Source organism: Carassius carassius, chromosome 5 (genome assembly GCF_963082965.1).
Source record: "Carassius carassius chromosome 5, fCarCar2.1, whole genome shotgun sequence".
Lineage (NCBI taxonomy): Eukaryota > Metazoa > Chordata > Actinopteri > Cypriniformes > Cyprinidae > Carassius > Carassius carassius.
Window position 1 is genome coordinate 17,855,458 of NC_081759.1, and position 23,230 is coordinate 17,878,687.

A 23,230-nucleotide genomic window follows, 5' to 3' on the forward strand; every position below is an offset into this window, starting at 1 on the left:
GATAATAGATTTGGATATATATCGTAACATTTTAGTATAGGGAGCAATTCTCACTATTAACTAGTTGCTTATTAGCATGCCTATTATTAACATATTGGCTTTTTATTAGTACTTATCAAGCACATATTCTGCATGACCATATTCTAAATCCCTAATCCTAACTTAACAACTACCTTACTAACTATTATAAGCAGCAAATCAGGAGTTTGAGGCAAAAGTTATAGTTAAAGGGGTGGTTGATTACGATTTCACTTTTTTAACGATACTTAGGGTGCTTCCACACTTGGTTCGCTTGCCTGGTCCGAACCCGAGTTCGATTGCTCCCCTCCTCCCCCTGGCCCCGCTGGACTGCGTTCATATTATGTTAATTGGGTCCAAACCACTGATCTATATATGACTGGATTGCTCATCGCGTTCTAAACTGCCAACAAGCAGTGAAACCACCGGAAGTGTTCGATCCGCCATCTTACTAATCCCTACCAGCAGAGAGCACCATTGAGTCACATTCAAACCGCTGTCCTAAAATCACCCGATTTGAAGCAAATCAGTCAAACGGGATTAGTTTTTATGTTATGTATATGTAAATGAATGTTTACTTCAGATGTTATCTGCAGTGTTTACGGTCTTTTGGGCAGGATAAGTGATATATATAACCGTTTAGGTGTGTGTGTCTGCTGCACACTGACGACACATGTAATGATCCAACACAAAATATAGCTTATTTCTTTATGAACATAATTATTCTGGAATTATTAAACATGAACGTATTAGTATCAGAAATTGATTTGAATATATTGCAATGAATAATTCAATTATGTTGTTAATATTGCTCTATAATGAAATTAAAAGCTTATCTTACTATTTTGGAAATAAACCTTTGTCTTTAAATCTTTACTGTATATAGTCAGTTATTTCTCTGAATAAATTCAGACTTCAGAATGAGCACTTTGTCGTTTGTTTTATATGTTGAGGTCGTGTCCGTCTGATGTTTATCATGTTCATGTTGTTCGCTACTGTAATGAACGTAGCTTTTTAATAAGTAGGGGAAATTCCCGACATTAAAAAAAATAGCCGTTTACATTCCTAGGGTGTTTGGATTGTAATAATGTACAGAAATACTTCAGATTTATAAATGCTGACTTGTCAGGTGATGTTTTCTCATTTAAATCATAAAATTTACTATTAATGCAATAGAACGTTTATGCACACGAGGGATTACCAATACGGTGGCGCAACGGCTTTACTTTCATGACATCATGACCAATCCAGTTCTATATTATAGGTCAGTGGTCCAAACCGTGGTTCGCTTGCGTCATCAAGCCAGATGCTGTTTACCACTTTGCTTAGTAACAACGGTGCAGGAGAAGGCGGCAAATGCTCAACATTACGTATTTACCTATGCATTTACATTTTTGAACCCGTTCGTTTTGTTTACAATGCTTCGGTGCATAACGGCACTTTGGCCAGTCTTACGAATGTACCGCAAATGATCTGAAGAACACTGAAAGCAAACAGAAATCAGATACAGCTCTCTGCTTGCAGCGGGTCAGTCACGCTTGTCAGGAAAGTGAGCGAAACACACACAAACACATATTTTTTCAAATAATACGTCATTAATAGCGGTTCACTTCCGCGATTTGGTACGATTGCGCACCAAAGGTGCTAGTGTGAAAGCACCCTTAGTGTGTAATGTTGCTGTTTGAGCATAAGCCATATATGCAAAGTTTTTCTGCCCTGCTGATTTTGTAGTTGAAAGATCTGTAATTTTTGTGGTAGATTTATTTTAACAGACACACACACAGAACCTGTAACCGGAAGGATGGTAAAACATTTACAACTGATGAGTATTTAACACTTTAGTTTAGGGGATACAGAAATCCTTGTTATACACCTATAGATCATTTGTAACAGGTACTGTAAGAAAAATCTACCAATGATGTGTAACACATTTACAATTGATGAGTAGTTTACACTTTAGATTAGGGATACAGAAAGCTTTTTAAATGATTTATCCATTCATATACACAACAGGTTTTGAATACTTTGTAGTGTTAACTGCAATGTAAAGGCTCACTGGTGAGGGTTTAGACAGATGTCTTCTCTGACACACATAAAGTATTTTAACGCTGTGCACCTAGTGGAGGGTAAAACCGGTTCACATTATCACAAGATCCTACACACTCCACACAGAACACAAGTCTGTGCTGATATATTGTGCAAATATATTAACCAGTAACCTATACTGTAAACTAGTAACTATTAACTATTATCTGTTTGATTATTTCATGATGCTATTTTTTAAGATAATTTACGACAGCATATAAGCATATTACTTTATAATCATTTATGAATGAATAGTCAAGTTTTGTAAATTATTTCCTCATCATCTAATCACTTGTAAATTATTTATAATTTAATCTACAAAGTATAGATTAACAAATATTACTATGTCACGTATTGATCATTTATGAATGCATAGTCATGTTTTGTAAACCATTAGTTCATCTTTAACTAATCACTTATAAATTACTTACAGCTGTTTGTGTGTAGGTCAGAAAGCTCTTGGTTTTCATAAAAAATACCTTATTTTGTGTTCTGTTGATGAACTAAGGTCTTACAGCAGGGCTATTCAATTGGCGGCCCGCGGGCCACATGCGGCCCGCCAATCATCTCCATGCGGCCCGACGGCACCAACCTCCCTCCTCCTCTTTTCGCTCCGATTGACCTGAGAAACGTTTTACGTGTGAATATTTCAGCAGTTATTATATGTGTCCCGAATTTATGTCGACTGAACCAGCGATAGGCTACCAATCCTTCGTGAATGAATCATTCTTTTGGTTCGATTCTTTCTAAACGCGCTTGCATAACGGTCTAAAACTATTCGGATTCATTCGGACCGCTCCGTAACTGAATCATCTGAAGCGGTTTCTCGTTCAGTACAGTTACAACAAATAGCGATGTTTTCAGTTGTTTCACTAGTTGTTTAAACACGGCCCAGCGCGGAGTTGCGTTTACTCCCGGTCCCGGACACACTAATATTAAACAGCGTTGCGACAACCAGTGGAAGCGTTTCAGTTCGACAGAAACATTTCTGTTACAAACCACAAATCACTCGATGATTTAATTAGTATTAAATCGGATGAAACAGCCTCAACATTCCCAACAAGACTGATGAGGAAAGCAGGAGAAACATTGTGGCATGACCGAAATTAGAAGACTTTAAATCCCCTAATCACCCTTACAAACATTTACCACATTTACTGTAGTAATTTACCATGGTTGGGCAGAAATGTGCAATATTTATATTGAATACTATGTAGTAATAAATAAATATAGTAAATATATACTATAATATTATATAGTTTAATAGTAAATATAGTGATTTATATTGCATTAGTTTTATTAGGTGGGTAGAGGAATATATATTTAATGCTTGTTATGAAATTATGTCAGTTTCTTTGTAAAGGTGCGTAAAGTTTTTAACTTGTGTTTAGGCATTTTTTATACAGTGGGAGCCTGTGGTTAACAAGTCTCACTGTCAGAATATTTTCATTTAAGCATAACAATTATAAATAAAATAATTATTATTTCTCACCAACAGCTATAAGTTTGTATAAATAATTTATTTGTTCCAAGGAAAATAGTTGTACACAGCTGTAAATTATCAAGTTTTTATTTATTATGGTTTTATATATTTGCATACTGTTGGGTACCACATTTCCAAGTAAATACCACACTTCTTTAGGGTTACTTTAGCTTATTTATTGAAACTGTTATGTTTCAATAAATAAGATAAACCCCCAAACCAACCCACCGGCCCACCTCAACTTTTCGATTTGATAATGCGGCCCTCGAATGAAACTAATTGAATAGCCCTGTCTTACAGGTTTGGAAGGACATGAGGGAGAGTAATATATGACAGAATTTTTATTTGCTAAAATTTCAGGTGAACTATCCCTTAAGCATCATTTGTATTCAAAGCCCAAATGTTGAAATGAGGTTTATAGTTTTGGAAAAATTCCAAACTCATTTGTTGACATGTTGCACCACTCAAACAAAAATAGCAATGTTCTGATAGAGGACCCGTGTACACTGTTCAAGCTACAAATGGCTATTTGGCCTCTCAACATTAAATTGGTATAGGAGAAAGTGGTACAATTCAATAGGTCCTGCTTATTGAGATGTTACTCTAGCATTTATTCTCTCACTTCCTCCCTCCCTGTGTTTTTCAAGCCCACCTCCAGCCTGTACTAATGCTTATCCGTAATGCATTATGGGAACAGGGCTATTTACTATGTGGCTCAATGGGGTTTGGAGTGTGTACAGCTCTCACCCATTGAGAGTCATCTGTGCTGGAACCTCCATCTACTCTTCTGAAACACACTTGATTTCGACCAGCCTTTTCCTTTTACAGAATCTCACCCCTTTCATTTTTAAGTGCAGACCATCTCCAACAGGATGTTTATCCTGGAGAATAAAGGGATATAATTTGGCAGATGAAACAGATCTGACTGTTTAGCCATTGATGGGGAGATGGGAAGGGAAATGCCGTACTTGGCAGCGTGGCAGCGGTAAGTAAAGCACTATGAATGATTGGGTGCGCATGTGGCTTTCACACGCACACGCTGATGCATGCCGCCCATCTCCTTTCACACTGGTCATTTCCTGCTTCTCCATAATTATGATCAACCATCCATTCACCTGCAACACTGCAATTGGATGCCCCATAACACGTTTATTGTTAGCTGTGTTCTCAGGAGACCTCTGCTTCTCTGTTTTACAGTTATCCTGAATAGTCGAATCTGGGCGTTTTTCTTTATCGATCTGCTTGGAACCTTAGGGCCACAGTTTACCAGACACCCATATGTCACACAGCCCTGAGACACAAGACAAATTCTGAATTACATCTGGTGCCTGGCTCAACACTGAATGAAGACAACTCAGTGAGAAAACATGCTGAAAGCAAGGTTCAGTTTTGTGCTTGGCCTTATTTTTGTGAATGGTTGCGTCAGTGCTCTTCTATAGTTAAGTCGACCTCGGAGTCTCAGCGCGTTCAAAGAGAATGACCATCTGCAGTGTCTGCATGCACACACAAACATACCCACAATCACAAACTGCAACAGACCTGTGGATCTTTGAAAACTGCTTTGTAGCTCTGATGAGACCGGTGTCCATGGGTCTTTCCTGTTATAGGGCCAACAGCAGGAGCGAATAACCTGAAGAGCAAAATAAAAGAGAAAGACGAGAAGGATGTCTACATTTTTGACAGGACTTTGTCGAAGCTGAAGTGTGTTTTTTTTTTTCATTAAAGACTTTCTCCTAGGCCAGTTTTACGGTTGACTTCCCATAATGTAAACCCAGGCTGAGTCTGAATTCCTGTACTTTTTTTTACAATGTACTGAATTAGATGAAGACCATAACTCTCAGAGTTTGCAACCGTTGTCACTGACACAACTTTATGCCTTATATACCCTAAAAGGAGTATACTAGTCCCTCAGAGTATAGTAATATGTACCCTTAAGGTACTTACACAAACTGTTTTGAAGTACTAATGGCTCATTTCCACCGAGCTGTATCATTCAGTACAGTATGTCGTGCAAATATGTCCGTTTCCTTTGTCAGAAGTTGTGAATTATACCTAAATAGCAAACCATACCATAACACTAGCCAGAAGTCTGGTACCCAAAAGATGGAACTAGACTCACTGCAGAACGTTGATTGGTTCATGGAGAATCGTCACTTGCACTGCTAAAAGCAGAATGACATCACAAGGGAAATGAAGCGTCTCCTTCACTCGTTCCACCACGCTGCTCATGATTGTTAGGCTTTTTGCATCAGAGTGCACAAACACAAAAAAATAACAGTGTATTTTATATTTTCACACTCACAATCAATGTAGCGTGCGAAAATTATTTAGTTGCTACCTCCCCACATACACCATACCTATCGAGTAAAGACCGATCAGGGTGTCCACTCTTAAAAATAAAGGTACTTCACAATGCCACAGAAGAACCTTTTTGTCTAAATGGTTCCATAAAGAACCATCTGAATAAAATTCTTTGTGGCGAAAGAAGGTTCTTCAGATTATAAAAAGGTAAGAAAGAGATGGTTCTTTAAATAACCTTTGACTGAATGGTTCTTTGTGGAACCAGAAATGGGTCTTCTATGGCATCGCTGTGAAGAACCTTTTAATCACCTTTATTTTTAAGAGTTTACCATCCCAAATTGTACCTTACTGTACTGTACTGACCCTTACCGCTCGGAGCCATAAGCCTTAATTGTACCTCATAGGGACAATTGTAATTGCCTTGTTGACAGGTTACAATTTTGGTTGCCAGAACATTCTCAAAATAAATGTCCTAACATTCCATTCTGGTGAACCAAGAAAGGACTCACTCACTGTTTTTAACCTCTCTGTAATGTTCTTTTAAGGGTTTACTTCATGATTATAGAATTTTTTTTTTTTAAAAAACAATCTTTATTTAACATTCTATTAGAGTTTGATTTTATTATAGGTTGTAATTAAAACTCCCAAAAAATGTTCTGGGAATAGTTAAGGATACAGAAAGCTTAGTTTATGGTTATAAGAATGTTACAAACAAAAATAATCAAATCATAACCACACATTAATGTTAAGAAAACAGTTTGCTGGTTTAGAGTGCTGAGCATTCAGAAATTCTCATTTACTCAAATTACTCATTTGACTTTAACCTTTTAAGTCTGTTCTGTTTGTTTTAGTGCTCTTACATGTCAGCTTTTTGCTTAACCAATGGTGTGCAATGGTTTGGGGTTAGAGGGCCTATTATTAACATATTGGCTGTTTATAAAGCACATATTCTGCATGACCATATTCTACATCCCTAATCCTACTCAATACCTAAATTAACAATTACCTTACTATTAATAATCAGCAAATTAGGAGTTTGAGGCAAAAGATGTAGTTAAGTTGTAGTTGATAAATTTTTTATCAATACACTAGTATCACAGTCCAACGTTTCTTTAGTCTTCTTTACTAAGTTACAGTTTGTAAGATTTTGGTTTGACTAGTCTTGACATTATTTATTTGCCCGTCACCCCTCCTGCCATGTTCTTTTGCCCATGCAGAGAACTTTTCAGAGACTGAGTTTTCTCACATCCCCTCCCGTTCATTTGTTTTATTTCTCAGGCACTGTTGTTGTGTTAAATGCAACATTGATGATTATTTATGTCTTTATGCACTTCCTCCACGTACCCACAAGCTAAACAAAAGTGGAGAGAGGTGTGAAGCCCAAGCAAGCCTCTTTGACAAGTTTAAACTGTATAGCTCACACAAGCAGAAAATAACTAATTAGGATTGTGGTTCTGACAGCCCTTATATGTTAGGCTAGACAGTCTGGCCCTTTCTCTGGCCCTCTGAGATCTGTTCATCTTACACATGACTGCACACAGGAGTGTGAGGGGCCGTCTGGAGGAACGTCCAGGAGCCCTTCCTGAGAGAGAGAGAGAGAGAGAGAGAGAGAGAGAGAAAAGCATGCTGGGAAAAGAAATGCATCAATGAAGCATGGATACAAACTTGCATAATATGCTGAATCTATATTAAAATTAGTTTGTCTCTGTGACTCATTTTAGCTTGATTAGCTTAATTTAATGTTATATTTTAAAATAACAGTTTTTTATGTAAATATCCTTCAAATATCATTCTAATATGCTGATTTTGTGCATAAAGGGATAGTTCACCCAAAAATGAAAATGTTCTGTCACTCACCTCAGATTTCAGTCCTGTTTGAATTTCTTTCTTCTGTTGGGTAGAACATGGGTAACCAAACAGTTGATGGACCCCTTTGACTCATAGTATGGAAATCAATACTATGGAAGTCATTGGGGCCCATCAACTGTTTGGTTACCCATATTCTTAAAAAATATCTAAATAAAAATTTTCATACAGTTTTGGAACAACTTAAGGGTGAGTAAATGACATTCTAGTTTTTGGGAGAACTATCCCTTTAAGAAGCATTTCTTCTTATTATCAATGTAGAAAACCATGGCTGCTTAATATTTTTGTGGAAAACATTTTTAGGATTCTTTGATGAATAGAAAATTCAAAAGAGCAGCATTTATTTGAAATGGATATTTTATTTTTGCATTTTAAATGTCTTTACTGTCACTTTTGATAAAAATATCATACTATTCGGGGTGATCAGGACCCCTTAGCAAGTGAATTACGTATAATAGTAGAATAAATCCATCTCTAACCAGAAGGCAAAATGGGACTTCTGAAGGATGGACAATCTTCAGTGGCTGAGATTGGAGAGATTGCACATTTAACTGTTGCTCCAAGGCTTCACAGCTACATCTTAATGGGAGAATGTCAAAGATAAATCCACTATTAAAGAAAAATGTCTCAGCACAGCATGTGAGAGACTCTGAAGACAGTTGGAAGAAGGTTCTGTGGTCTGATGAGACCAAAATTGAGATGTTTGGCCATAAGCCTAACACTGGCGATCAGAAACACACCATCCCCACAGTGAAGCGCAGTGGTGGCAGCATCATGCTGTGGGAATGCCTGGCAGGCTTCTGAGGGTAGAGGGTAAAAGAATGCAGTACAATACAGGCAAATCCTAGAGGAAAACCTGATGAAGACTGCAAGATAACTCTGGCTTGGCAGAAGATTTATTTTCCAGCAGGACAATGGCAAGCATTGAGCCACAGATACACAGTAATAACAGAAAAACAAGATTTATGTCCTGATGTGGACGTGTTCACGTCAATCCAACTGAGTTTGAGCAACTCTGCAAAGTGGAGTATGAATGAGGGAGAATTGCAGTGGCAAGATGTGCAAAGCTACTGTAATAAGAGACCCACATACAGGCTCTAAAATTATTTCTTAAGTTGCATTTACTAAATATTGTGTGAATACGGTGTTCTTTAATGTTGTAAAAGAAAACAGCGTGGGATACACTTGTAGATTAATTAGTGCTGCTTTTAAATTTTATATTACCTCATGAGATTAGTTAAATGTTATGTTCCATATTTTTGTGCTCTTGGTTGAACTGGTTGAACTGAATCTGCAGTGCAGGTTTCCATGATGTGTTCAATACACGGGCATAAAAATATCAATAAATGCTGGAGGTAAGAAGACCAGCTGAGAACAGCTGCTTTAAGTTTTTTATTTTCTTTTGTTAAACAGGATTTAAATATTTACATACTAACTATATTAATAAGAAATAAAAAATTGTTTGTCCTTTTAAGTATCTTTTTTTTCACTAACTTGGTTCCTGCTGAATATTCAAAGAAATACGATTTCATGCCAGACATTTCTGGAAAGACCTGAAGCTCTTTTAGCAGCTGATCTCTGTGTGAATAAACTTGATTTTATATTTGGACTGCAAAGGTGTATCCTGACTTAGTGAAGAACATGTTCCCTTAATCAAAAACACTCCCCTCAAGGTTTCTGAGAGACAGCGGTGCCATTCTTTGACTGTGAATGTAATGCTTAACAGTGTTGAAAAGATCTAATTTGTATGGCATTATTCATTAATACCCTCTGTGATATTGATGGGCCTGAAGATCTACGCAGCCAATGCTACCTTACCGAATCCCACCACAAAGACTGTAATTAAGCAGTAGAGCAGAGGAGATGATGAGTGTCAGGTGGTGCAGAGGTTTTCAATAAAATCACTGTTTGCCTCACAGACTCTCTGACAGCAGACACTGTTGTCTAGCTTTGTATTGATATGTACTCGAAATCCTGTGCAGCTTGTAGTTAATTCATATCCCTCTAGTTCTGTGTGGGGTCTCAGAGACACAAGGCTGTTTAAATAGCTCAAAAATATATTTAATAATGAATCCAGTTGAATCTGATTATAAAGAAAATGTCCAAAACATGCATCAGACAACACAGAATCCATTATTATTTTCGGCACCAACAACACAATAGCTCAATTCATTTTTGGATGATTGCACGTCTGATATGTCTGCCGTGTCCGTGCAATGATTGGGCTTTTTATGCCCAAAGTGCATGAGCTTTTTGCCCATACTAAAATGCATGTTAATAGAAAGCTAAGAGCTGCAGGGGAGTGCTCTGCGGCCATGGCACGACATCACCTCCAGTGTTTTTAATTAGCTCATTTGGCCGGATCTGTAACAGTACGTCTTGTTAGAAAAAGCAGGAGTTTGACGTGAATTGGATATCTAAAGCCTGTGGAATCTATCAGGCTGACATGGTGCTTTGTGCTGTTGACTTGAAAGGATGTCTAAAAGTGGTTGTTTTTCATAAGTCACACTTTTTTTTTCTTCCTTTCCCTCTTTCTCAGGGACTCAAACCAATGGATCACAATGGGCTGTCAGATCCCTATGTTAAGCTGCACCTCCTGCCTGGAGCTAGTAAGGTATGTGCCTGCTCTCCCCTTGGAGATGCATTGTTTTATAAAATAAAAGGAGGCTTGCAGTAATATGATTTATATGTTTAAGGTCAACAGTTCTCAGCCAGAGGGTTGGGACCCATTAGGGGGCCTCTAGAAGCTTCGTCCCACTAGATAACTTAAAATGATTCTGATCAATATATTATGAAGAATATTTATTAATATTATTATTATTAATAAAATAGAAAATCAAGAACTATGTTCTTTTGTTCTGTTCTATTGTTTCTGTTTGTTTCCCAGTTGAGAAGCACAGCTTTATGGTAATGTCACACTGATAATTGATTTCTTACAATAAAGATTCTAATGTTTAATACAGAGCCTTTAAAGCATGCTGAAACACAATTTACACAGAAGGTACTGTCTGTCACTGCAGAATCCATAAAGGCTGACTATTTAAAGTCAGTTTTGCTCATTCTAACAACTGTATTTTTGATAAAAGCTCTCGAAAACTTTAACTGTGGTACATAGTATAATTTTGTCTTTAAAATAGATGTGTGTATCTATAGGCACAGTACTCTGTTTTTGGAACAAGCTCTACCTGTAATTCAGTTAAAATTCCATTTTAAATCACATCAGTAACTTTACATCAAATGGAAGGTTACTAGTTGGAGGTGCCTGACTGTTTTTTGTGCATTTTGTTAGTAACAGTCAGATAGCATATTTAACTATAATATTCGGGCATTAATAGATAGCAAAAACAAAAATTTTTACTTAAGACTCTTTAGTCTGAGGTAACCAACTTCAAATGAACTCGTAAAAATACTTATTTATAACATCTCTATCTGTCCCATCATGGGTCTAGATTACGTTTATCAAATTGACTAGAGCTGCCTTGAAATCTAAAAGGCCAGATTTTCCTTGTCACTGAACAACCTCTGTGCTCTACAAATTATCATCATGCTTCTCATTATAATTAATCTGTTTTTGATATCTTGTTTTTTCTTGCTCAACAATCGACTTACTACTTGCAGGTTTATCACTTACAGCTACTGACAACATAAGACTCCTCAAAGTCATTCTCCTTCTGCATGGATCATATGTCCTACAGTGCAGCTGAACTCTCCTTCACAGGGTTACAGTATAATTGAATGAGAAAGGAGTTAACCCATTATGATTAGGAAACACCTCACAGATGTGCTAGATGAAACAAAGACATTGGTGTTAATTGCACCTGCTTTAATCACCATAAGACACTTTCTACTTTTCCATGAACTTTTCTTCAATAAATGGTTTTAAGAAGGTGCTTAAACTCTATAAAATTGTGATAACCAACCTTGGAAGGTCAAACTAAATGTTATATGAGCTGTTTTATTTTGTTTTATTTGTATTATTATTTTATTAATTCTAAATGAGGTTTGCCATTTTGCAACCGTGTTATAAAAATGTGGTACATGTCTAAATGCAGAATTTAAACCCTGATTCATGTCATTTTATCATTATATATCTGGAAGGTCTGGCTTCTTCTTAGCTTGTGCCAGTGAACACAACCACTAATCTACAAGCACATCTGTCCTCTCTTCCAGGCCAATAAGCTCCGCACAAAGACCCTACGCAACACTCTCAACCCTGTCTGGAGTGAGACCCTAACGTATTACGGGATAACTGATGAAGATATGGTTCGCAAAACACTCAGGTACACAATCAGAGTCTATACATTCATCACTTTTATATGTCAAAGCTACTGACAGTAGCTTATCCATTGTAAAGAAGTGACTTGGTTGTTAGAGTTTAGCAAAGGGTTGATTACCCCAAAAGATGCATTTGCTACATATTGAGAGTGAAAGCAGTGTTCCTATGACATACTTTAGACTGTAGGTGTGTTCAGAAGAAAGGGATCATAGAGAAAGTGGCACGCAAAGCAAACCAGCTTAATACATTTAATGAGGGTTTTTTTTAAATGTCAGTAGTGATTGAACTGAGATCTTACTTTAATAAGGAAAAAGAGAGAATGTAGATGTTTTCTTAATTAAGTGTCCATGATTACATGATTCCCATGATCCAGTTGTAATTGGGTGGGTCAGGCTCACACCAGGCCCCCATGCGGTGCTGAACAACCATTTGCCTTCAACAGCTTCAGTGATTCTTGGATCGCTGCCAGACAAGTACTGAATAGAGTAAAGTGGGACATTACTGCATTCATAAAAATAAAAAGCCTCCAGTTGAAGAACTGGTGAATGAGGAAGAAATTTACTGATCTGTTTAGATCTGGTGTTTATATCTGTATGACCGTAGATTGAGAGAACACTGTTTGCTTTATCCTGTAAAATGGCATTATATTTCTTTGACATTATGTGACCGTGCATAGCAATTATCAGGATCTAATCACTCCAATTAGCTGACTTCTGCTAAGATTAGAGTTTCCTCAACATGTTTAACTGTTGCCAACAGAAACAGGAATAAAGAGAGCATCCATTTATTTTTGCCAGTGTTTTGGGGTGTAAAAAGTAGGGAGTGATGTGCACTGGCCTTGCCTTACAAAGAAAAAATACAACAACGACAAAAAAAAGGTATTAAACACTATCTCTACAATCTGAAATAGTTCACTCTAATAATAGGTAAGACATTTTACACAAACTTTTTACAGGTTTTGTAACCTGGCTCATTATTACCTTGTGTCATAATTTAAAGTGGCAGTTGCTAGAGGCCTTTAGACTCAGTGCCAGCTGGTAATCAACCTATCATGACTCACCTTTGCAAACATTTAAAAAAATTTCATGTCATATTCTTTATTTTGGCCACCCCGTTTAAGTCATATACAGTGTTGCCTGGTGATTTCACCCCAGCTGAGATTTCATTGACCCTTTTACTGCCTCGCAAACATGACTGTAGCAAAATAGGTTGTTTTTTTTACAGAGTTTGATTGTTTAGCTTGTATTGAAACCCTGTGCAGTGATTGAAATGCTGCATTAGGATAATAGCACAGACAAAGAGGAACACAGAGGAACATTAGTCTCCACTTGTGTGTATCATTACATAACAGCTGTTACACACACAATATACCTCAAATCCATTAAAAGCAGATTAACCAAGTTGTCTGAGTAGAGAACCCACTTGCCATTGTCTTTCTAGTTAAATGTTGCAAATGTAAGAAAAGGATTTAATGTGTCAGTTAATGAGGTCAAAAGCACAAGTTTTACACATAAAAGAACATTTAATTTTTATCTCCTCACAGTTAATGGAATAAATGATAGTAAATGAAAACAACAATATTGTGCAGCTAATTGAAATCATGTCTTGCATAGGTGGAAAATGCCCCCCCCCCCCCCAGAGAATATGATTAAAAACCAATCTATGTATTGTAAATAACAATGCTATATATAATATTCTTTAAATAATTGTGTAAGTAGTAAAACTACACAAATTGGTCAAAAAAAGCTTTAAGTTTAGAAACATTTTGAGTCTGCCCTCCCTTGCCTCACAGTGCTTTGGTCCAAATGCCTGCATTACATACACACACACAAGTCTGGTGAGAGAGAACAAAGTCAGTAGTTGTGGATCTCCAGTAAGTAAGGCTGTCAGGGCTATTTTATTCACTTACTGTTAATTGTACAATTTTAGCTGTAATATTTGTGTCCCCATCAAAAATCGCTCTTGAGAAATTTTATGATTATTGCCCCCAACTCAAGTCAATACAGAAAATGGCCATCAACTACTGACAGAGCACTTTTTGGTCTTTGTCAGTCTTAACGATTTATATGGACTGACAATGCATTAAATGGGAATCAGATTTCAATTTGGTGTTGATTAACTCTTACTTAATATGGATTAGTTTTCCATTAGAAAACTGCTTGCAAAGGAACCCATTACTCTGAGGACTTTTCTACCTACCATCAGTCTCTGTCTCACATACACCAGTATATAAAGGAAAAGTGTCGTCTGGAAGGGGGAGAAATATTAACTAATGTCCCAATACTTCAGCCAGATGAGCTTGTATCAAATTAGGAATTCATAGTTTATTGGATCTCATACATTTTCATTGGAATACAATATACTGACTATAAAAACACTTTTTATTTGGCCTTGAAATATTTAGTTTTTAAGACCATGAATAATAGTGAAGGATACTGTCAGGGGCAACTGAAAGGAACTATATATATTTTTTATTAAGATTATTTAATGTGATTTTATGTATGTATGTCTATGTCTATATTTAGATTGTACCGTATTTTTTGGACTATAAGTCGCACCTGAGTATAAGTCGCATCAGTCCAAAAATACGTCATGATGAGGGAAAAACATATATAAGTCGCACTGGACTATAAGTCGCATTTACTTAGAACCAAGAACCAAGAGAAAACATTACCGTCTACAGCCGCGAGAGGGCGCTCTGTGTTTTCAGTGTAAACTACAGGAGCACTGAGCAGCATAGAGTGCCCTCCCGCGGCTGGAGACGGTAATGTTTTCTCTTGATTCATTTTTAGTTCATTTCTCTTGGTTCATGTCAAATTAATTTTGATAAATAAGTCGCAACTGACTATAAGTCGCAGGACCAGCCAAACTATGAAAAAAAGTGCGACTTATAGTCCGGTTGCTACTGTACAGGTTTGCAATTTATCAGGATTTTTACCAGAAAGTTCAAGGGCAATTGAACTAAAAGTTATTATACAAATATGTGACTGAATTAAAAAATTGGCTGTTTTGGACATATTTTTCACTCTTCTGCTAATTACTATAATTTAGATCTAACCCATTTAAAATAATTATACTGTAGTTTTTTTGCTTAGAATTTTGCTTTAAACACTTTATTATGCCTGACAGCATAATTAGTACCATATAAATGCAAACACCATATAGTAATATTAATCATCAAAACAGTTGATTCATTTGAGGTGCTCTCTTTTCAGACACAGCTGAGCTATATTTGAATTGAACTATTACTGTTGATACTTAAATACTATATGTTTATACCAAATGATGGCAGATAAATTGCAGTTTGTAAATGAAAGTTAGGAAAATTTTAAATCAAACAATAAATCTCCTATAGAGATGAGACGGAACCTGTAGCTCTTATTCCTGAGCAGCTTTGATGATGCAAGATTTGACACCGACACCAGGTTCATGGTGGAGTTGTCTAGACAGGCCAGAGCGGCGAGAGCAGGCAGTTATTGTGTGAGTCGCAGGCTTTTCCCGCTGAGATTGCAGCCCTGGGTTTGGAGGCTCCCAGATTTGTCTGGACTCGGTGTGAATTAATGAGGCAGGGAGTCTGCGCTTCAAAGGTCAAATTTCTGTGCTTAAACGCTGCAGTAACAGCTTCATTCAACACAGCTAGAGGGAGGTGATGCTGCTGGGTGATTTAAGAGTTCGAAAGGTTGACCTTAGGCCTGGGATGAGGGTTTTAGAAGATGAGCTCCTTTAGGATAAGGCTGTATGATGAAATGATCAGGACGTACAAACAAGTAAACTAAAATCTGTCATTGATGTTTACTGTTTTGAGGTGAAAACTGGAAGTTGTCTGTGTGTGTCTGTAGACATCTGGATCGGGAAGGACCCACCTGATGATTCACCATTGCTTTTCTTAAGGGCTGTCTTAGCCAGTTTCCATGGAAACCAAAAGTCTCCATCATAGGCCTTTCCTTTAGGGATCGCTCTTGTCCTTCACATAGATGAATTCCAAATACTGGCGTATTCAGCGTCTCACCTCTAGCATTTATAAAAACTACATTTTCATTATTTCCTCTTGATGCATTCTGGCACTTTATAGCATCTTAAATTCTCTCAATAAAGCCTGTCTAGTAAAGCCCTGATGGTCTGTGCCCACATACCAGTGATAAAATAGATGTCTTACGTCTGACTCGGTCTTGTTTGCTCTTGAACACTGAAAGGAGGGTACAAATGAAAACAGACAAAGGCACTCTCTCTAACAGGAAGAGAAATCTTCTATTTCAATTCCTCTGTAACGTCATCATTAAATGTCACTGGCATTCTGTGCTTTGAATTCTAGTACACTGAGATAAAAAAAAATGGCGTAGGAAACGGAAAATTTTTTACCGGCTGAAATATTCACAGTAAATTAATATATTTTATAATAACTATTAATATAATGCCTGTGTGCTGGGCAGGGGTTTTCAAACTAGGGGTGCTGTAACATTTGTGGGAATATGAGAACAAGTAAAAATGTTTTACATAATGTATTTTTAGGTATATCAAAGAAAATATGAATAATGTAATATAATATGGACATATTATAACTTAATGTGCAAAAGTTGATGTTTTTTAATTCTAATTTCTAAAGAATGTCTTTTTTTAATAATTACTTAATAAAACCTGGTATGAGTTTAAAAAAATACTAATACTATTTAACTATTTATATTTTCTTAAAAATATTGTAAAATTTCTAGATAATTAAAAAAGTAGCCAATATAAAATACAGTTTAATATAATTTTTAATTTTAAAAAAATTATTTACTTGTTTTTATAATATCAGATTTAATATTTCTCTCGCACAGTAAATGACCATCAAGTCTTTATATATGAAAATATATAGCTGCCTATATTATTTATAAAGAGATGCCTGCCTCAAAAAGCAACAATTTTAGGCTCAGGTGAAAATATAAGAATGGATGTATATAGCATCTCATTGAACTTTCCAATTCTCACTTTAAAGAATAATTCATTATTATTCACAATCTTCAAACCATTTCATCTGCAGGGAAAACTTTATGGACAGCTTCACAAAGAGACCCACAGCACTCCTACAGAGAGTAAGTCAGACATGAACAAGAAGTCAGGCTTTAGTCTGTCAGACTTTCACACAATGGAGCTCTGAGGTGTTATCTCTCTTCAACGCACGTTCTTTTCCATTATTCACCAAACCTCATTTGCCGGCGATCTTCATGTGTCGCAGATGAACATCAAAGTGGTGTTTTAATGGCGGGCCAAACTCCTTCCGTGGCTGTGAAAAGCATGTGATTTATCTAAAAAGGCATACCTTCATTGCCAACATTATCTCAGACAGTGACAGCTCTATTTAAAGGCAGATTGCCCATACAAGTGACTTACCTCTCGAGCCTTTATACCCGAGAAAGCCTTTTAATTTACACTTGCGGTTCAAAAATACTATTTGCAAACACCATTTCCGGAACATTTACAGACAATTAGATGCATCTAGATGTGCTTGGCCTCTTATTTTTCTTAAGAGGACTACAACAGAAAGCCATTAGAATATATTTTTTTCTAACAGCAGGAACCCCGTCCTCTTCCAATCTCAAATAACGAGTCTGTCTCTCAGGCAAATGTGCATAGTTTATTAATTTTCCTCTCAGCATTCTTTTAGCTCAAAATATGCCTGATCTTAACTTCTATTACACTGTTTGGATATTACAATTGGCCATCTTCATGAACTCTGAAATTTTACTTCCCACTATGTTTTTTAGTGGCAATTTAATATATTTAACTCACTGGCAAAGTATAATTATTTCAAGAATTAAAGCAAGAACCAATATAATATGTTCAGCCCATATTAACATATCCTAATATACAGCGCGTAAATTAAATGTTTAAATTAACTAAATTAGTAATAGAATATAATAAGTAATATATTATTAGATTTAGAATTGTTTTATAATTAACATATTAATGTGTGTAATATTTTAATATATTATTGTAATTTTATTACCATTTAAAACATTTTATATATTTTAATATTTCAGCAGCCATTTCTCAAGTCTTCAGTGTGGCACGATCCTTCAGAAGTCATTCTAATATGCTGATTTGTTGCTTAAGAAACTTTTTTTTCTTATAATATTTAAAACAGTTACAAATGTGCTGCTGAATATTTTTGTGGAAACCTTTTTTCAGGATTCTCTGAGTGGAACATTCAAAACAACAGCTTATATAATATATACTTCTTTTGTAGCATTATACATGTCTTCATTGTCACTTTTTTATCAGTTTAATGCATTCCTGCTGAATAAAATTAATAATTCCACAAACGACCAAATCAAAATAAATTTTAGGAAGGACCATTGCTTTTACATCTGACTAAATAGAACTTTTCTACCTCACATTATTCAGGATTGTCTTTGCAAATTTAAGGCCAGGCACAAATATATCTTTCTCACAAAGGATAACACAATGTACTGTGATTGCCTGTGAGAATAGCATTGTACAAAAATCCCAGAACTCCCTGCACATTTATCCAAGGAACGGTTAGCATTAAACATGTGCACTACAGTAATCAACCATAATCATAACAAACAGCTTGAAGAGCAATCCAGCACACATGGCCATCTGGGGACACAATCATATCCACATGTAACACAGCAGAGGAAAGTGCCTTAATTAACCAGACCTTTTGAACATGCCTGAGTGGTGCTGTAGCTGCCCCATGCCTCATTCAAGACCTTTAAAGACCTTTAAAGAAAGTGTGATTTTCTGTTTACCTGAAAAGTCTTTGGAGAGCAGATCTACTGAACCTGACTGAACAAGTTAGCAATGAATAGCTATGGTATGTTACAAATACACAACTAACTTCCGGATTGTAATAGAACAAGCATACAGGAATTCATTGTTAATGCAGTGGAAAGGTAAAAAATAGAAATTATGTGGACTGGGAGGGATTCTGTGTGTTCTTCCTTATATTATCGACAAGGCTGTGTAACTCAAACCGACTGAAGCGTAGACATTGCTAGACCTTATTAAGAAAGGCATTAGCCCTACTGTTTTTCATATCAGCCTTACTAAACATCTGATTAGTTTTAAGATTAGGAGGTTATTTCAATTTGGGTTAAGAACTTTTAAACTTTTTTTATCCCACTTGCCAGTGGTGGATGCCGATGATAGACAGCATCGGTTGAAACTGTTAGCTCTCATGCGCCTATAATAAAATAAAATGCAACGAAATACACCAAATCCTAGACTCTCCTTGTCAGCATCAGTCTGTTTGATGTATTTTATTGTTGGACGTCCTGATGGGGCAATTTTCTACGATTGCATCAGGTATGAAAATGTTTTTAGATCATAAACCATCACAGACTACTCTGTAATAGTGACTACACCTAAAGTGACACATAGATTTTGTGTAGTTTTAGGATATTTGTTGAAGAGAGAGATGAAGGAATCAATCATGTTATCAGGTGCAAAGCAAGAGGAGTCCTTAACCTGAGACAAGTAGACGTGTCTAGCGTGAAAATACGTCTGAATTTTACTGTCTGGATCAGCACTGCTGGCATGACAGAAACAAAATATAATAGTGCCATAAAATAAGTTTTCTTTCTTTCTTTCTTTCTTTCTTTCTTTATTTATTTATTTTTAGTGATCAACAAACTAAACTTTGAATCGTATTTAGGAGAACTTATTGGATGGCACATAGCCACAGGAAAATAAGTGCATAAGCTCAACTGGGTCTTGCACTTATCATAACATGCCAGCTTTGAATGTGCAGAAGCTTGAATGAGATTTGAGAGCCTAAGCAGAAGACAGGATTTTCAGCAACTGATTTGTGTTTTAGTCTGTCCTTAGTATATAGATTCAGAAGACTTTGAATAACACAATAGTCATATTTACTTAAAATGTATGTGTATGTTGTAAAAGTCATGCACTTTTATTATGTGGAAATTATCTCAGTTTAACAGAAAGATTTAGCTTTCAAATGGATTGAGGGTGAGTATATAAAGAGATATATTTCGGTGAAATAATTGTCTCTTTCTGCTGTTAGCCAATTCATCACCATCTTAAACGGATGGATTTGTTGTTATTCTGGCCATCTGTTCCTTCTGTAAATGAGAGATATCAGCAGTAAGTTCTTTTTTCCAGTGTGAATCACTCCTCTGTATCAAGTCAAATGTTATTATTGACCTGTGCAAAACTAAAAGAAGCTGTTCCTTTGTTCCTACCCCCACATATCAAGTGGTTCTTGCCGATACTGCAAATAGCACAGAAAACTAATTTCACAGTGAGCAAGCTCAATGCAAATGAACATCTATAGTAAAATGATACTCTCATGGGATATACTGAATAATTGGTTGCAGCCACACTATGTATTTGACAAAGAATAAGTGCTTTTCAAAAACGTTTTGAAGCACAGGTGGAGGGGAATAGTTTGTAATGCCTGCCTTCAACACCTGACTTTAAGCGTGGATATATACTCCTCCCAGGGGAGCATTAACGCATGGGCTTTAGGGGGCTGAAGCCCAGGGCCTATACTTGGGAGGGAATATTATTCAAATAATTATTTGTATGGAAGTTTGCAGCAGTGACAACAGCGTTCTGTAAACAAACTTACTCATTTTCAGCGACGCCCTGCTTGTAGTATTTGTAGTGAATGGTTCAGTTTAGGTTTTCCCCACACAGTTTGTATAGTTGGTATGTTTCACAGATATACTGTGAGTAGAATGCACAATGCGCTAGTAAAGAAGCCTAGAATGAGCGCTATTCCGTGTGTGTGTCCTGCACACACGAGTCCTGCATTCCAGCTTGGCCCAATGGGTCCCAACTTTTTTACGCCCCTCGGGGTGGGCTTCGGGACAATTTTTACGTCATAGTTCAGATGTGGGCCGGGCCTGTTTAAGGCTTCTCATTATTGCTTCTCATTATTCTCAATTAGTGATGAAAAAAATTGCATCACTGGTGGAAACCGCAAGACCATGCTACCGCGACTGTCAAGAATAGTTCGACGGTGTTAAGTGTCCTGACAACAGCAGCATGTTTGGTACATGCTGTCATCGCAGCTGAAGAATTCTGCATTCTAATGCAAACAATATGCTAACACTTGCTGTAAAGCACCTGCAAATGTAATTACCAAAAATGTGTCATGGGGAAACAGTAAGGAGATATTTGTATTATTTACTAATAACTAGTGATTTCTGAGTCAGTGTTGCAAGGATGAAGTTGACAATCCTGACTTGCCATCTCATTAGACGCGCCTTTAGAGAGAAGGGCATCTTTAAGGATTATGATTATAATGAAAGAGTTTTTGATTTGTTTTGTTTCATTAAGTAGTAATTTGAAGCTTTCTATAGATATATTTTTTCATGTCTGTGAGGCATGTATTTGCTGAGTTTCGGTTCATTTTTGTGAAGTGCTCCTGTTTAAGAAGAGACGTCAGAAAGCGGATCATGTTTGTTTTCTTTATTTTATAAAAGGACAATGATTTGTTGATATTGTGAGTGCACACAAATACAAATAGACCCTTTACAGTTATGAATGATATGAATTACTCATACATTTATGAGCAAAAATAACAGTGTATCCACTGAAAAAAAAAAATGCACATGATTGCGCTAGTGGTTGGGGGCAGGGGTTGGACACGGGCCAGGATCTATAATGTGCAGTTTAACACAATACTGTGTTACAAATGTTGTGTGAAAGGAACTGGACTGGACAACTTTCTGTAACGTCATACAGTGCGACTTCAGTAATTTACAAATGTGTAAATATAATCTGTGTGTCAGCTGAAGGTTTTAGGTTTAGTCACTGTGTTCCATCAGAGGTGCTGCTTCAAAGTCTCAATTTTAAATCCGGGGATGGAAAAACAGTAACCTTATTGCTTAAATGTAATAATTATACTTTAAACAGCTATGATTTAATTAATCAAACATGAGCAAAGCATGTTTCAAAATAAAAATGCAGTTAGCAATAACCAGATAGCTTACATTTATGCCAACTTTTGTTTCAATATGATTAATAATTTATTGTTTTTAAATCATACCTGTAAACTGTAAGCAAAGAAAAAATAATATCTGGGGTGGGGTTGTCTACCTTAATGCTGTAGCCCAGAGGCCCCAGACTGATGGAGTACAGATTTTATTAGTAGGTTCAGACAGGGTCAGAACTGTTCTAGATAAGTATCAAAAAAAATTTTGAACTTTGAAATGGTACAACAGATTAACATGGTGATGAAAGTCTTCTCACTAGATACATAATTCCTTTACACGCCAAATCTACAAGCCAGACCTCATACTGTCAATCTTTTGTTTTCATCTAGGATTTCAGTGTGTGACGAGGACAAATTCCGCCACAACGAATTCATTGGTGAAACCCGAATCCCCTTGAAGAAACTCAAACCCAACCAGACTAAGAACTTCAGCAACTGTTTGGAGAAACAACTTCCTGTGAGTTACAGTCTTTTGATCTCATCTGTGGAAGAATCAGTATGACGACGGAAGGAGCTCACTTGTGCTAATCATCAGTGCGGTTGTCTGTGAGTGATTGAGAAATTGAGGGAAGTTAAGGAGATTCAGATATCAAATTGATTAGGACGTCCAAAGTGACTCTCATTAGAATCAACATATTAATTAGAAATCAATTATCATTGGAGCAACATCCTTACATCCATCACCCATCCGAGACAAACATGACAGGCTTATAAACACCAGCAAACAATACAATGTTATAAAGCTATAGAAGAAAACTAACAATTGTAGTTTGTATCACTTGTTTAAAAACTTGCCATATCATTGAGGGAATACATTTTTGTTTCCAGTGAAAGAATGGAAGAGGGACACAGTCCCAGACGTTATTACCTGGACCATACCTTATATCTGAAATGTTATACTCTAGTCACAAGCTAAAGCTATAGCTCAGCAGGAAGTATTTCTTCAGTACCTGGGCGCAGCTCTGCTACGATCAGCACAAACTACTGCTTTATATGGTCTGGCAGGAGGAAGAGGAAAACGTTCAGGAAAGCAATTCGATGCATTTCATTGTAGGTATGTCTTCATTTAAAGGGTGGTGGATGTAGGTTTTAAAGCATGATTACTGTGTCAAAGTGCTTCATGGATTGACAGGATGAGCAGGTAATGGGTGGGTGTTTATCTCATATAGTATCTTTTATCAGAGTATCTTGCTTGAGAGACAGGGTCATATAAACCTACAAATTTTCAGTAGCCAAA

At 36.5% G+C, this 23,230-nt stretch overlaps 1 protein-coding gene across 1 annotated transcript in view; it reads left to right on the forward strand.

Moving 5' to 3' along the window:
- The window catches only part of LOC132140881 (double C2-like domain-containing protein beta), a 121,216-nt gene that overhangs the window by 86,405 nt on the left and 11,581 nt on the right, over positions 1-23,230 (forward strand). The window contains exons 3-5 of the mRNA XM_059549934.1: positions 10,293-10,367; positions 11,924-12,033; positions 22,324-22,450. Coding sequence (XP_059405917.1) covers positions 10,293-10,367; positions 11,924-12,033; positions 22,324-22,450 — 312 coding nt within the window. The remainder of the gene's footprint in view (positions 1-10,292; positions 10,368-11,923; positions 12,034-22,323; positions 22,451-23,230) is intronic.